This window comes from Sander vitreus, chromosome 19, assembly GCF_031162955.1.
Source record: "Sander vitreus isolate 19-12246 chromosome 19, sanVit1, whole genome shotgun sequence".
NCBI classification, from domain to species: domain Eukaryota; kingdom Metazoa; phylum Chordata; class Actinopteri; order Perciformes; family Percidae; genus Sander; species Sander vitreus.
Genome location: NC_135873.1, coordinates 2,214,191 through 2,228,657, shown reverse-complemented (window position 1 = coordinate 2,228,657; position 14,467 = coordinate 2,214,191). Strand labels below are relative to the sequence as shown.

Genomic DNA, 14,467 nt, shown 5'->3' with positions numbered 1-14,467 from the left:
CACCAGACTCAATTGAAGAAATTAATATATCCATTTCAAATTCTGTGACTTTCCATGAAATGATTGTAACTGATGGTATTTTCCCTCCATCTAGCACATATTTCCCTATGAACTGAACAACACTCTGCATCTTTGATGATGTAGAGAGCGAGGAAATCCTTCACTGATGGCAGAAGGACACAACAGGCCTATTATAGTTACATCCAGAATTCATTATTCCCTCTCAGGGGAACTACTACCCCACAACACAATCCACATGAGAACTGCTCAGCTCCCTGTAGTCCTTAAATCAATCCCAGTGAGCCCCGAGGCGCAGAAGCCTCGCTGCTTCATGCTCACTCAGTTGCAGCTTTTACGTAATGCTCTTGTTCCTGTTTGAGAAGAAAGCCGTGTTTCAAAATGCCCTGGAGGAGCACAGGGTCAATCCCTGTAACAGAAGTTACTGTTGTGAGATCCAGAACTGCTTCATTTCAAACTAAGAAAAGCTGCTCACATGAGTGCTGAATGGTTGTTTTCTTAGATACATTGTGTTGGAAATGATCTCTCGTGATATGAAAGTGCGTTCAATTTGTACTCGGAAGTCAGATTTTCGGAGGTCAAAGTCAGAAACACGCCCCCCTGACCCCGGATTTCCGAGCTCGGAACTCTGGCAACCACGGAGTACCCCGAGCTACAAATCCAACATGGCTGCTTTGTGCATCATCAGTTGTGTAAGCCGTAGAAATATAAAGTTTTAAACACTTCTGTCTTATTTGTGTCTCATTAAATCAGTCGTACACGCAGTGCTGTCCATATTCTATCGGTGGACATGTTGTTACACTGTTTGTATGCACAAAAAACTGCATAATGTGTTGTTATAAACTGGCATTGCTAACAATGGCTAACTTGGCTAGAGCTAATGAAAACAATGAAAATCCGACTTGTAAATGGAACGCATTTAACTCGGGTGTGACGTCATTCTCAGCTTCGGCTTCTGAGTTCCGAGGTAAATGGAACGCACTATACGTGAACATCACCATGCGTATGTGTTTCCTGTGTAGGTCCTGCTGGCGTTTGCCAATGGTCTGAACCAGCTGTATTTCTACTATGAGACCAAGGCCTCAGAAGAACCCAATAACTGCAAGGGCATCCGCTGTGAGAGGCAGAACAACGCCTTCTCAACGTGAGTGCCCCCCTCCATATGTGTGTTATATTTAACCTGTGTATAATTAACCTGCACCGGTTTGGATACATTTGTGAAGACTTCATTGGAGATATCAAAGGCGACAAATTCACTATTTGAAGGTTTTTAACTTTTCCTGGTTGAAGCCTGCTCATTACTGTTAATGATGTTGATGTTGTTTCACCTCCTGCTCAGGAACAAATTCCCTTTTTTATTTATATATATATATATGTATATAGTTTTCGGAGTGTTAGGATAATTATTTATCAAAGAATAGACAGGAACACTGAAGATCTTTTTAAAGTTCGTTTTTACTTGCGCAAGCAAGGAGTCAGTTTTACAGCACTCACAGCAGCAGCAAGCCTTCTACAGCAGCTTTTTATGATTAATATGAAGTCATAATAACAAGAAGTCGATGTCGTCTTCACATGCTCTGCCTTCAGGAGCATTCTGTGCGTTTTCACAAGGTCGGTCAGTCGCTCCCATGTTATCTCGTGAGAGTGCAAGGCGTATTATGGCTTTTTATCATATAAACAGTTGAATATTTACAGATACAAGAAGAGTTGTTTAGTTTTTCTAACACAGAGATAGAAACTTTCAGGGACATACATTTCAGTCCGGCTGATCCCTAAAAAGTCTCTAAAATATTTGTTTTTGATCCTCCTGGTCTTAAGTGCGGTAATAATTAATAAGAGAAACATTTCTGCAGCCGATCAAAATTAGCATGCATGTGTTTTATATTGCATACATTTTGTTTAGTCTTTACGTTTTATAATCTTATATATCTAAATAGCTTCATTTGTATGTTGAATAATCTGAACACGCTAGCAGCTCTAAGAAAGACAACGCCGATGTCGGTCTAACGGCTACTACTTTTTCAATTGCCATGACATTTTGTACAGACATTGAATCTTACTGACTTTCTTGACCCTCTGACTTTATCCTCTAGCAGCACCAGCAGGTGTTGTTTATTGTTCTGATTGAAATATCTCCACAACTACTGGACGGATTGCCATGACATTTGGTTTAGATATTCGTGTTCCCCTCAGGATGAATTGTAAAAACGTTCCTTATCCTTTCTAAGATGGTGAACATAGTCAACATTACACCTGCTCTTAAGCTGTTTTCTCATATGAACCAAATCAAATGTCCAGCGTATCGTGTCCAGACATTGTCCGAAGTTTCCCTTTCACAGCACCCAACAGGAGATCCATCTCAGACGAGGCCTCACTTACTGAAAATACTCTGTTTAGTTTAGGCGAGGGGTGGCGCCTGGGTAGAGCGTACACTAGGCAGGACATGACGTGGACACAGACCCAGTTCGTAATTTGGTCATTAACAACTGAAAACTCTTGCCGTTTTTTTGAATTTGTCTGACGATTTCGGCCTCGGTTTCTCTTTTTCTCTCCAGTAAGACATTTTCACTGCTGTCTTTGTGTAGACCATTCGTCATCACCCTCAGATCTTTGTTTTCTTCCAGTTGGGTGCCAGCCGCATGATAGAAACGCCATCAACTCACTCATGTATATATGGTCATAAATGTCTGGATTTCTCATCCATTCATTATAAAAGCCCTTCCTGTAGTGTAGTGTCAGGTCTGTAGTTTTGTCTCTGGGTGGAAAATAAACCATGGTGTTTGCTCATAACAGGTGTGATAAAATCAGCCATCAGTGATGCATATGTCCATTTAAATGCAGCCTGTATCGATGGCTGATTACAAGTCCAGTGTGTGTGTGTCTAGAGGTGCTGTGTCGACATACACGCACCCACCCACACACACACACAGACCCTGCTCTTACAGGTAATGATATGGAAGCGATGGTCGGTGTCGAGGAGGAGCTCAGGCCTACTCAGCAGATGTGAAGAATATTAATGTGAGATGTGAGACAGGCAACATTTGCAAAAGCAAGTCTAGGTTTAGCTTATTGAAAGGCCAAGTTTGAATTATGGCTCATATGGCAGGTCTGCATCACACACACACAGATCCAGTGTTTCTCTGCTGAGGGAGGCAGAGTGATCGCCAAGTCGAGTCAGGGGGCCGCATATTGATACGTGTGGTTTGTTTGAGATAATAGCCGTATTGATTCCATTACAGTAAAGCGCTCGGGACATTGATAGGAGGCCAAGATCGCACTTTTTTAAATGGGTACTTATCAGGATTTTGTAATAGAAGCGATAAAGACAAGTAGGCAAAAGTTGCAAAAATTTACTGAAATCAACTATTTTTCAGTGACTTACATTACATCGGCTGTTTTAGGTTAGTGCAAAATGTTCTTATTGAACACGTCTGCAATTTTTCAATTTTTCAATCAATCAGTCAATCAATCAATCCATCAATCAGTCTCTGTTTGTATAGCATCAGGCACCATATGGCCCAATGGTTAGCTTTCATACAGGTTAGTGCAGGTCAAAGCGCTTCACAGATGATTGACAAGCTGATAGTAAGACACAAGTGCAAAGCGTAAGAACAATTCAACAGCTTGAGACTGATGCATGCAGGAGGATGTGTAATAAAATAGATTTAAAATCTATAATAACAGCAATAGTAGTAAAGAACTAGGTAGTTAAAGTTCAAGTAGATTGAAAAGAAGAAACAACAATAAAATAGTACTAAAAAATAGATTGTAATGCTATAGAAGAAAACAGTTAAATAAAAGCTAGATAAAAAACCAAACTAAAAATAAAATGTATAGATGGAAAACATATATAATAAAAAAACAGATACAATAAAATAGAATAACATTTTTAACATAAATAGAATAATTCTGTAATGTCTCCAAAACATTCCTAATTAAAAAGCCTGGCTGAATAGGTCGGTTTTAAGTTTACTTTTTGCTGCAGCAGCTGTTTTCAGATCCTCAGACTGTGACAGACAGAGAGTAACACCTTAAAGCTGCCTCACCAAAGCACTTGGTTATGTTAGGAAAACATCAAAGTTTGGGTTAAATATTGAAAATGTAATTCAAGGCTGAGTTGAGGCACGGGATGGTTAAAGTCTTTATCGACCTCCTCGCTAAGATGCTGAAAAAGAACAAACGCACTCAGTGCACCTTGACGTGAAAAAACAAAAGAATACTGTGTTGATCACAGCTGCTCTCAGAGTTCCTCCTCATCAGCCCTGACGTGTTGTCAGTGCATCAGAGTCAGAGAAAGAAATCAGCCTCATCATGAAGCTAAATGAGCGATCAGATCGCCGCGGTGACAGCTCAGATGATGCATTATGCAAAACAGAGTGATCGCGGCCCTGTGAGCGGCCCAGCCTGCATCAGCATTCATGAGTTTACAATGCAAGGCTTATTTCCCCTCTCTCTCTCTCTCTCTCTCTCTCTCTCTCTCTCTCTCTCTCTCTCTCTGTGAGATTTGCATCCTGCTCCTGTAATTCACACACACACTTATCAACATTTGAGTTATTTGGCGAGATCATTTCCTGTTTCTGCACTCAGGTGTCTCACCCATCCTCTTCTCGCTCATCTGTACTTCACACACACTTATCACCGTTAATGTGCTACATCGTTTTACACAATTCTGTGTGTGTGTGTGTGTGTGTGTGTGTGTGTGTCTCACTCTCTCTACCGCACTCTCCCTTTTTCTGCCTTCACACAAAAGCTGTAAATACTCCTTCACCGTCTTTCACACACACAATTCTCTCTCTCTCTCTTTCTGTTTCTCTGTGATTTGCACACATTCTACAGTGTGTCTCTCTCCCTCAGCATGGGTGCTCCTGGGAGTCTGAGCTGAATTTGAAAAAATGCTGCACATCAAAAAAGCTGGCCAATGCCCATCTTTATGCAAATGAATCCGTTGAACGCGACGCGACTATCCAGTAGAAGTAGACGAAAATCTTTTAAACTGACTTTTGTCGATCTGAAATGAAGACAGATTCAGCAACTGCACGGCCTATTTCTCGCTTAAAATGTTTTCAGAAACGTCGCGACACCACGCTTCAGTCGTGTTGCCAAAGTGGATCTGTACTGTTAGGAACTATAAAGTCATATTGGCTGTTTTACAAATGAAAAGGCCTGATTCAATAGTGGAAAATCCTGCAGAAAAAGTTGCTATTCCAACATTGACATCAACTGCTAACACTGCAAAGCAACCCAAAGAAAGGAAGACGGACTTATTAGAAAGAGTCTGAAAGAGAGTCTGACAATAAACGCAATAAAACACTTTGAAATATCGGCGAAGCGTTTCAGAGATGAGCGAAAATGTTGCTAATAGTTTGGCTTTCTGTTTACCGTAGCCAAAGGCTCACGGCTGTGGCTAATTCAATAGGGTAAATGGACTGCCTGTCTACCTTTACCGGACAAAGCGCTTTGCAATTTGCCTCTCATTCACCCATTCACAGAAACACACACATACACGCTGGCCCGCACATTGGGAGCAACTTGGGGTTCAATGTCATTCATCAGGGTTTTCCCTGCCATACGGTTTAGTAGGCGCTGCGCCTAGGCTTCTGCGCACCCCATGAACGTCAAAACAAATTGGAGTGCATTTGGACGACGCACCGAATGGCGCCGTGGAGAGAGGGGGAAAAAGAGAGGGTTGTGTGTTTGTTGTTGAGTATGAAGGGTACCAGTAACACTATAGCTGTGAACATAGCACTGCAGTCTGTTTACAGTTTGTCAGTGATTAAATGCTACAACTGCTCAAGACCCAAGCCAAGTTCCCGTATCTTGCTTGCTACCTGCTGGTTAAAGGTTAGCCACCGAGTTAGCGAACAACAGGCTCACTAACTTAAGGTGGGCTGGCTTTAAGGTGGACCAGCTATTCTCATTTTCCACACAAGCTGCTCCTAAAGTTTTGCTTTAGTGATCTTTAAGTGATAGTGATAATTGCACGATGACGATATTAATATGCAAATAAGCATATGGCGTCATCTGCACCTTAGCGCTCTGAAAAGCCAGGGAAAAACCTGTTTATGTTTATATAGCTAGCTAGCTAGAGCCTCCAATCACAGTATGCCATCTCAAAGGGCTTTAAAAATAAAACAGGATGTCATTCTCACAGATTGCTGCAATATAATGGCATCAGGGTCACGATGGGGATGATAGAAATGAACCACTCGTACAGGTTACTGTATGAAGGGAGGTGCTGAGGACAGAGAGGGGAGAGCTACGGGAAGAGGCCTGGGTTTCACAATGCTGGTGATTTTTTTGCCTTTTACCCACCGTCCTACCCAGCTTTAACTGTACACTAGTGCCAAGTGCCTCCCACACAACTGCAGAGCTGCAACAGTGAAATGTAGCAGCCAGTGACTCGGCTTAGTGGAGAGGGAGATAAGAGAGAGGGAGAGGTGAGAGGAGAGGAAATGAGAACGTAAAAGGAGAGGAGATAATGAAAAGAGAGGAAACAAGGAGAGGATACAAGAGGTGGGGGAGGGAAACAAAGAGAGGGGAGAAAATAAGAGACGGAGAGGAGAGGGGAGAGGGGAAAAACAAAAGGGGAGACAGTGGAGGAGAGGGAAGGAGACAAAGAGAGATAAGGGATAGTAAACAAGGAGAGGAAAGAATTGACAAATGGGACTGAGAGAGAGAACATGAGGAGAAAAGGAAGGGAGAGGAGAGGAACAAGCAGAGGAGGGGAGAGAAAACAAAGGTGGAGGGTAGAGGAGAGGGAAGGAGACAAGGAAAGGAGAGCTGACAGTAAACAAGGAAAGGAAGAATAATGATAAACAAGGAGAGACAAAGAGGGAAGAAGGGGAAACAAGAGGAGAGGAAAGGAGAGAAAACAAAAGGGGAGTACTGTAGAAGAGAGGGAAGGAGACAAGGAGAGGAAAGGGGATAGTAGACAAGGAACATGAAGAATGGATAAAATGAAAGGAGATGGAGAGAGGCATGGAAACGAGAGAGAGAAACCAAGTAAGGGAGACATCGACAGGAGAGGAGGAAAAACTTGTTTTAACAAAACAACAGAAAATAACTACAAAATGATAATCTCCTCTTGTTAAAATGTTTAACCAAGAAAACAAAACAAAGAGGAGAGGAGGAAGTACAGAAAGAGCGAGAGGAAAAGAAGGAAGGGCTGAGAGGAGATAAGCGAAAGAAAAGGAAGGTAGAGGAGGTGAAGGGGGAGACAAATGAAAGAATAGATGCTAGAGATTGATTAAACTGTGCTTAATTAGAAAAGCAAATGTTAGAGAGAGAGCGCAAGAGAGAGAGAGGTTTATTTGTCTTTCTGTTTCTTTTTTCCTCGTTTCATAACTGTGACGCAACATCACGCTCGGTTGCTTCATTCATCATCATCTCTCTCTCTCTCTCTCTCTCTTCATGTGCACACTCATCACAGTCTCTCGCCCTCCCTCTCATTGAGTACACACAGTAACACACACATTTCACCTGTACACTCAGAGGAAATTCACTCCATCTCTCACACACACACACACACACACACACACACACACACACACACACACATACATATTGACGCACACACTGTATACTGATTGGTATAGTGATCATTCACACCTACATACCTTGCTGGAACACACACACAGACACACACACTCACTCCTACCACACACTGCTATGAATATTTTATGCAGCACAAATATAACACCCTGCAGACAAAACCTTCTCTCTCTCTCTCTTTCATTCTCGTAATGTAGTGTCAGGGTTCTGCCAATTGTTGCTTCATCAAAAATTCAATAAGCTGTGCTGTAACTGTGACTGTCTCACAAACAGAGAGAGAGAAACAGAAGACGGCAAACAGAGGGATGAAGTGACAGTGAGGAAGGAAATATGTTTGTATAGAGAATGTTACGGAGCACTTTGAAACTGTAGCAGAAATTGAGAGATGTACATTGTCATTAAGTACTTGTGTAATCTATTTCTCCACAGTCTGTGTATTAGCAACAGTAGATGGTGTCGGCACACCCCCAGTTTAGAAAAGCTGGCAGGAAAGATACGGAAGCTAAGCAGTGTCCTGCTGTGGACGGGGGCAGCAGCTAAACATATTTCAGAAACCTAAAAATATCTATATCGCTTTAAGTGTACGCTATATTTAGTTATTAGTTATATATAATATATATATATATATATATATATATATATATATATATATAATATTTTCACTGCTTTACCTTGCTGTCAGACAGCCCTTTACGACGGGGAACTGAAGCCGTTATCTCTGCTCTCTTCAAAGCCACCAGACTCCTTTGACAAAAACAGTAATTTTACCTCGCAGAACACAAGCATTGCGGGCGCCTGGGTAGCTCACTTAGTAAAGCATGCACCATATATAAAGATTTACTCCTCGACGCAGTGGCCGTAGGTTTGACTCCGGCCTGCGGCCCTTTGCTGCATGTTGTCCCCCCCCTCTCCCTCTGCCTATAAAGCCCAATAAATAATCTTTAAAAAAAAAAAATTAAATAAAATAAAAAAACACGGGAGTTGCTGGTCTACCGCTGCCTCGATCGGTTAGTTTGTTTGTGTTATTGTATAACTTTGGTGAATCTGAACTAACCCTTTAAAACACCAAAGTGACAGTAACACTAACTAACTGATAAAGGCAGCGGTAGACCACCAAGTCCCGTGTACTGCGAGGTAAAATTACTGTTTTTGTCACAGTACTCAATCATGCTAATAGTATGAGTCAAGTCTTGAAATAAACAGTAGTGATACGATTATTCCGATTATGAACGATCTGTCATGCTGTGTTGTCAAAACGTCTTTTAATGTGTGTTTATTTTTTCTTCAACTTTAAATGATTTTAAATCTTGAAAACACATCGATGTATGTGTTGCCATTTGGATGATGGGCCAACACGTTGTTGTTAGTCAAGCACCATTAAGACAGATTTTTTTCTTACTGTGAGCTATTAACAGTTCCCGCAGCTCTTTTTTGTTCCTGAGTTCTTTAAGTAAAAAATAAAGCGATAAATGTAGATTTTACCGTTTAGTTTTAACAGTACTAAGACACGTCTCATATCTTTTAACTCTGCTTGACTCCTCCTGAAGGGTTTGTTTATACCACAAAGGATGGGAGCACATTTCCTCTCAGCTGCTCACACATATTTACAAGTAGCTCATTTATTGGTCGTCTGTAAGCATCTGACTGTCTATGAAATGTCATCAGCTTAAATTTGTTGTGCTTGTTATTTGATTATGGAGACAATCTGAGAAAGATGAATGTTACTGAGGTTCTTAAACTGACAAAATCACTGCAAAGTAACCCTACAAGTTATTTTTATGTGTCACTTAATGTGTTTAGTGTGTTTTCCTCTGAGCTCAGCTTTATAATGAAAGTCTGTCTCTTTATTGTTTCATTGCCTTTATATTTCTCTTTTGAAGAATCCTTTACCCTGCCTAACTTGCAAAAAGTACATACAAATTAATAGTAGGCCACATTTCGGTATTAGACCTAGCGGTACTAGACCAAGTACCGAAACGTTGCCTTCTATTGAACTTTATATAGAGCCTTCTCTATAGCTGCCCCCTCCCTCTGGAACTCTCTCCCCAAACACATCCACGACTGCACCAATCTGTCCAATGTTCAAATCACATGTCAAAACTCACCTGTTTAGAGCTGCTTTTAAAGCTTTAGTGACTTGTTGATATTAATGAACATCCGTTACATTCAAGCCGTTGCCAAATGAGTTGCTACAAAGCTAATTATGACTATCAGCTCCACACAACTCTCTCTGTATTTCTCAGTAGGACTATGTTCAGAAGATTGTGTTGTCCGGTGACTTTCACACTCAGAAACTCGAGTGAAGTTAATAACCTCTGCTGAAGAGTCCATGTTTTTTTAATCCTCCGTGTCCTCCTTGGCTACTAGCAACTGCGTGGGGGCGGTCCGCGATCACAGAAGGCTTGTATCATGTGGGGCGCCGACAGTGTTGTTGTCATTACTTAGAATTCATCATGGGGGAGACAGAAACTACGCACTACAGCTTTAATGTTTAAGAATGTGTGTATTTAAGTGTGTGAATTTTTTTAGTATTTCCTTAAACTTTGTAAAATGTCTAAAAAAAAAAAGCGCTATATAAATAAAATGCACTATTATTATTATTATTATTATTATCATTATTATTATATATGTTTTGCAAGTTAGACACTGTACGGGAGTTTCTTTGCAACTTTTGACCTGCTTGCCCCCTTCTGACACAGCTGTCTCACGTTTTAGATGTGCAAAGTATTTTTCTATACTGAATAATCCTTTACCAAAGTAAAAGTTCTCTGCTGTGTCCTCAGGTTATTCGAAACTCTCCAGTCTCTGTTCTGGTCGATATTCGGGCTGCTGAATCTGTACGTCACCAACGTGAAGGCCCGCCACGAGTTCACGGAGTTCGTCGGGGCGACCATGTTCGGGACGTACAACGTCATCTCGCTGGTGGTTCTGCTCAACATGCTCATCGCCATGATGAACAACTCCTACCAGCTCATCGCTGTAAGTCGCAACGTTAAATGGTGACTGAAATGATTCATCAACTGTTTTTAGTTTAAAAAAAACTTTGTCTCTTTGTGATTGTTTTGCATCAATTTTTGCTCATCATGCACCTCATTAAGGTCAATTAGTGGTCATTTTGTGGTTGTTTTGCATCTCTTTAAAGTCTTTTTGCAGCTCTGATTTTTTTGCATCCTTTTGGAGTAACTTTGTGTTTCTTTGTGGTCATTTTGCGTCTACTTCGGCGTGTTGCATCTATTTTTAGTCGTTTTAAGTTTAGGTTTGTAGTCATTATGTTCATTTTTTGGGGTTTTGTGTCTATTTTAAGTCATTTAGCGTCTCTTTGTGATCGTTTTGTGTTTTGTTTTTTCAGCAACATTTGGTGAGTCAGGACCCCTGACCCCTTGGGCCCCTGGGCCTGTGCTCGGTAGGCCCGTTCAGTAATCCATCCATCCCCGTGACTTATTAGCAGACATTATTTTAATTTACGGTATTGCAATCATTCGCTCCAACTGCCGATCTCTCCAAAAGGAATGATCTTGTAGTCAATACATTTAATCTCAAAGTCTTGTAGTCTGCACTAGTTCTAAATAAACATCTTACAACAGTTACTAAGCATCATGTCTCTTTAATTGCTTCACCAAATTTCATTTAAAAAATTAAATAGATCACCTCTCAGATTGTTACAGGACCTCAAGCTGTGTTCTTTTCGTCCTGCAGGACCACGCCGACATCGAGTGGAAGTTTGCCCGCACCAAGCTGTGGATGAGCTACTTTGACGAGGGTGGCACGCTGCCGCCTCCGTTCAACATCATCCCCAGCCCCAAGTCCATCCTGTACCTGCTCGTGTGGCTCCACAACAAGCTGTGCAGAAGAGGCCAGGCGCCCGGGGAGGAAACACACAAATGTGAAAACCTCCGAGAGTTCACGGTGAGTCTCATATTCTTATAAATCATATTCTGTATTTTGTACTTATTTCATTATTTAATGCTCCTATGCAGGGGCGGAGCTAGAAGGGGGGGCACGGGGTACAATTTGTTTTAAATGAAAACAAATGAAACTAATAATAAATGTGATGTTTTATTTAGCAGAATTACATTGTGTTGTTCTATCCTATCCAATATTTCCTATATTTCTAAGCAGATTTTCTATGCTGTATTCTGATAATAATTCTGACCGACCGATTATTGGTCCCCCCATGTGAACAATTTTTTTGTGCATAGACACTCCTGGTCAACATGTGTGCACTCCCCAGGTCAGATAACCACAGTGTCTTTTTTTTGTAGTCCTATATACTCGCAGTCCCCAAAGTCCGAAATGTTTAAATTCTGCACAGACAGTTGGGCAGGTGTTCCCAATCTTTTTTGCACCGAGCACTGTTTTGAAATTGACAAATGTGTTGCGGAGCAACCAACCTGGAGGGGACATGGTATCTAAATTGCAGATCATAATTATTCTCACTAGGTATTTACACAGAAAGATAAAGTCTCCCATTAGTCTTGTTTGCATGTTCACGATCATGAAATATTTGGTTCAGCTGTTCTCTCTTTATCTTGATGCACAGTCAGAAAATGACAGAGAAACTAAACACAAACCAAAACTGTATTTGTTCTGTTTTCGTTGAAGTTACTTATAATTATAATATAATAATAAAAAAAACATATGTATATAGACCTCTCAGCAACACTCAGTGAGGTGCTGTCCTCACAGATTTCACGTACTATTAAATGCTAAAATGGGATGATAAATAACTTGTGTCCTGATTATATATTTCATTTAAAATCAGTATAATGTTGTTGTGGACGTGACAGGAGTGATGAAGAAAAATGCACCACACACTGTATTTTTGGCCAAGTCATGTTTTTATCACGGCTCGGTACCAAATCTTCCAAGGCCAGTACCAGAACATCCGACATATTTATTATTTATAGCATTATGTCTAGTTTGTCTAGGTTTTCTCGCTTGTTTATTTTTGCCTTTGTTTGTGTCCTCCATGTTGAGCTTTCTGCGCCTCAGAGAAACAACATTTTATTCATCTGTATATGAAAAAAACTAAAGTAAAGTTGAGTAAACTTTGAGTTTGATTGACAAGCTGCAGCTGCCCGGATCAAACCAGTGAGCGCTTTGGGACAGTCAGGGTAACTCACAAGTCTCTCTGCTGCTCCACTTCAGACAAAACAAACTTGAGAAGAAATGTTCATTTATGCCCGTCACTCAACAGTTATGCAAACAAGCTACGAGAGCCACAGCCGGGCTGAAAGGCCATATGCTGATATTCATGTTAACAAGTCACTGGAGGATTCACATGCAAACTGAGCTGGTTTACTGTGAACGCTATACGTTTAAAGCAACTGCACAAGGCAAAGGAACATGCTCACTCTTAAGGGTAAATTCAGTTTCATTTTGTTTGGTGATAATGATAAATGTAAGTAGTAAGCATGATGATAAAACTTACATCACAAAACCAGCATCATCGCGTAGAGTCCAACAGGAACATAAGAAGCTCAGATGATGACACAGATTGTAAACTAACTCTGTCATACTTTATGTTCACGTTGTATCAAGTAGCATACAAAATAAATAAATTCATAGCAGAAGGACTGAAGTGAGTGAAGTGAGCGAAGGGGATATATAATTTACAGAAATACAATCAGACGGGACATGGTGCGACATCAGCTGTGTGTCTTTGAGCACAGAAGGAACATCAGCAGATGAACACGTCCTGATGAACATATAAACACAATCCAGTCATCTGGAGAGAGACTGTGAGCAAGCATTGCACACACACGTGTGCACACACACACACACACACACACACTCACACACACACTCTGAGTGCAGCTGGCATGCTCACCTAAGCTGAAGTCAGCTGAGTTATATAAGCCAACCAGCCCACATAGGTTCACAGAGCCACACAGCACAGCAGAGATCTGATCAAGTCAGAGAGAGAGAGAGAGAGAGAGAGAGAGAGAGAGAGAGCGAGAGAGAGTGTGTGTGTGTGTGTGTGTGTGCATGCGTGTTGACAGACTAAGCAGAAAAACAGCATGAGATATTGAAGGCGATGATAGGCGGAAATAGATGGAAGATGTGGGGAGGATGAGTGCAGGTTGACAACATATTCATACATGTCTATTTCTATATATTTTGTAGAGTTGTGTACTGACATTATCCCGAATGTTTTCAACAATGTTCAAACCCAAGGAAGTCTTTCATTTTATTGCCGATGGCGTCATATCCCCTTTGAGCATGCGTCAGTGTTTTGGTTGTCTGCCAGAAGCTGTCATGAATATACTTTTTATCCAGTTTTTAAGCCACATTTTTACAATACACTTTTAAGATCTTGCTGGTTTTCATCTATGTGACATTAGATGTCTGGATCTTAAGTTATCAGAGAAGCAAGACAAAATATAACAGATATAATATAAGACCCATTGTCTTACGATGAGAGAGGGTGTCAGACTTTAGTCTTTTAAAAGTCTTTTCAAAGTCTTCTAGTGCATGGTTGACATAAAGGTCCTCCATAACCATCACTTATGAATCCAGTCATATTCAAAATCTTCTATAATAAGAGGAGAGTATAACTCTTGTGTCTCTCTGACTATGGTTTAAAATAACATTGCAAAGGCAATTTTGAGATATAGCGGTTTAAAGTTTATAACTTTAGCAAGGTTCACCCAGTGGAAGCGTAAATATCTTCACACACATTTGTTTTTATTTGCTGGAATAATACTTATTTTCTGATTTGAATGCACATTTATAATGTGGTCTGTTTCGTTTATTTTCTCTCTTTATTGTCTTCCTTTGCCAAGCCCTGAGTTACAAAAAGCTGCATGAATAAGTCTTCTATGGGTCTCGTTTGATGCTTCAGCTCCCAAAATAACCCACTTGTTCCCAACACAGTTGATACAATTGGTTCCAACAT

The 14,467-nt window shown here is 40.7% G+C and overlaps 1 protein-coding gene across 1 annotated transcript in view; it reads left to right on the top strand.

The window, feature by feature from the left end:
- Nucleotides 1–14,467, top strand: part of trpc5a (transient receptor potential cation channel, subfamily C, member 5a) — a 68,285-nt gene that overhangs the window by 46,096 nt on the left and 7,722 nt on the right. Inside the window, exons 12-14 of the mRNA XM_078276606.1 lie at nt 1,041–1,162; nt 10,353–10,548; nt 11,266–11,475. Of these exons, the coding sequence (XP_078132732.1) occupies nt 1,041–1,162; nt 10,353–10,548; nt 11,266–11,475 (528 nt within the window). The remainder of the gene's footprint in view (nt 1–1,040; nt 1,163–10,352; nt 10,549–11,265; nt 11,476–14,467) is intronic.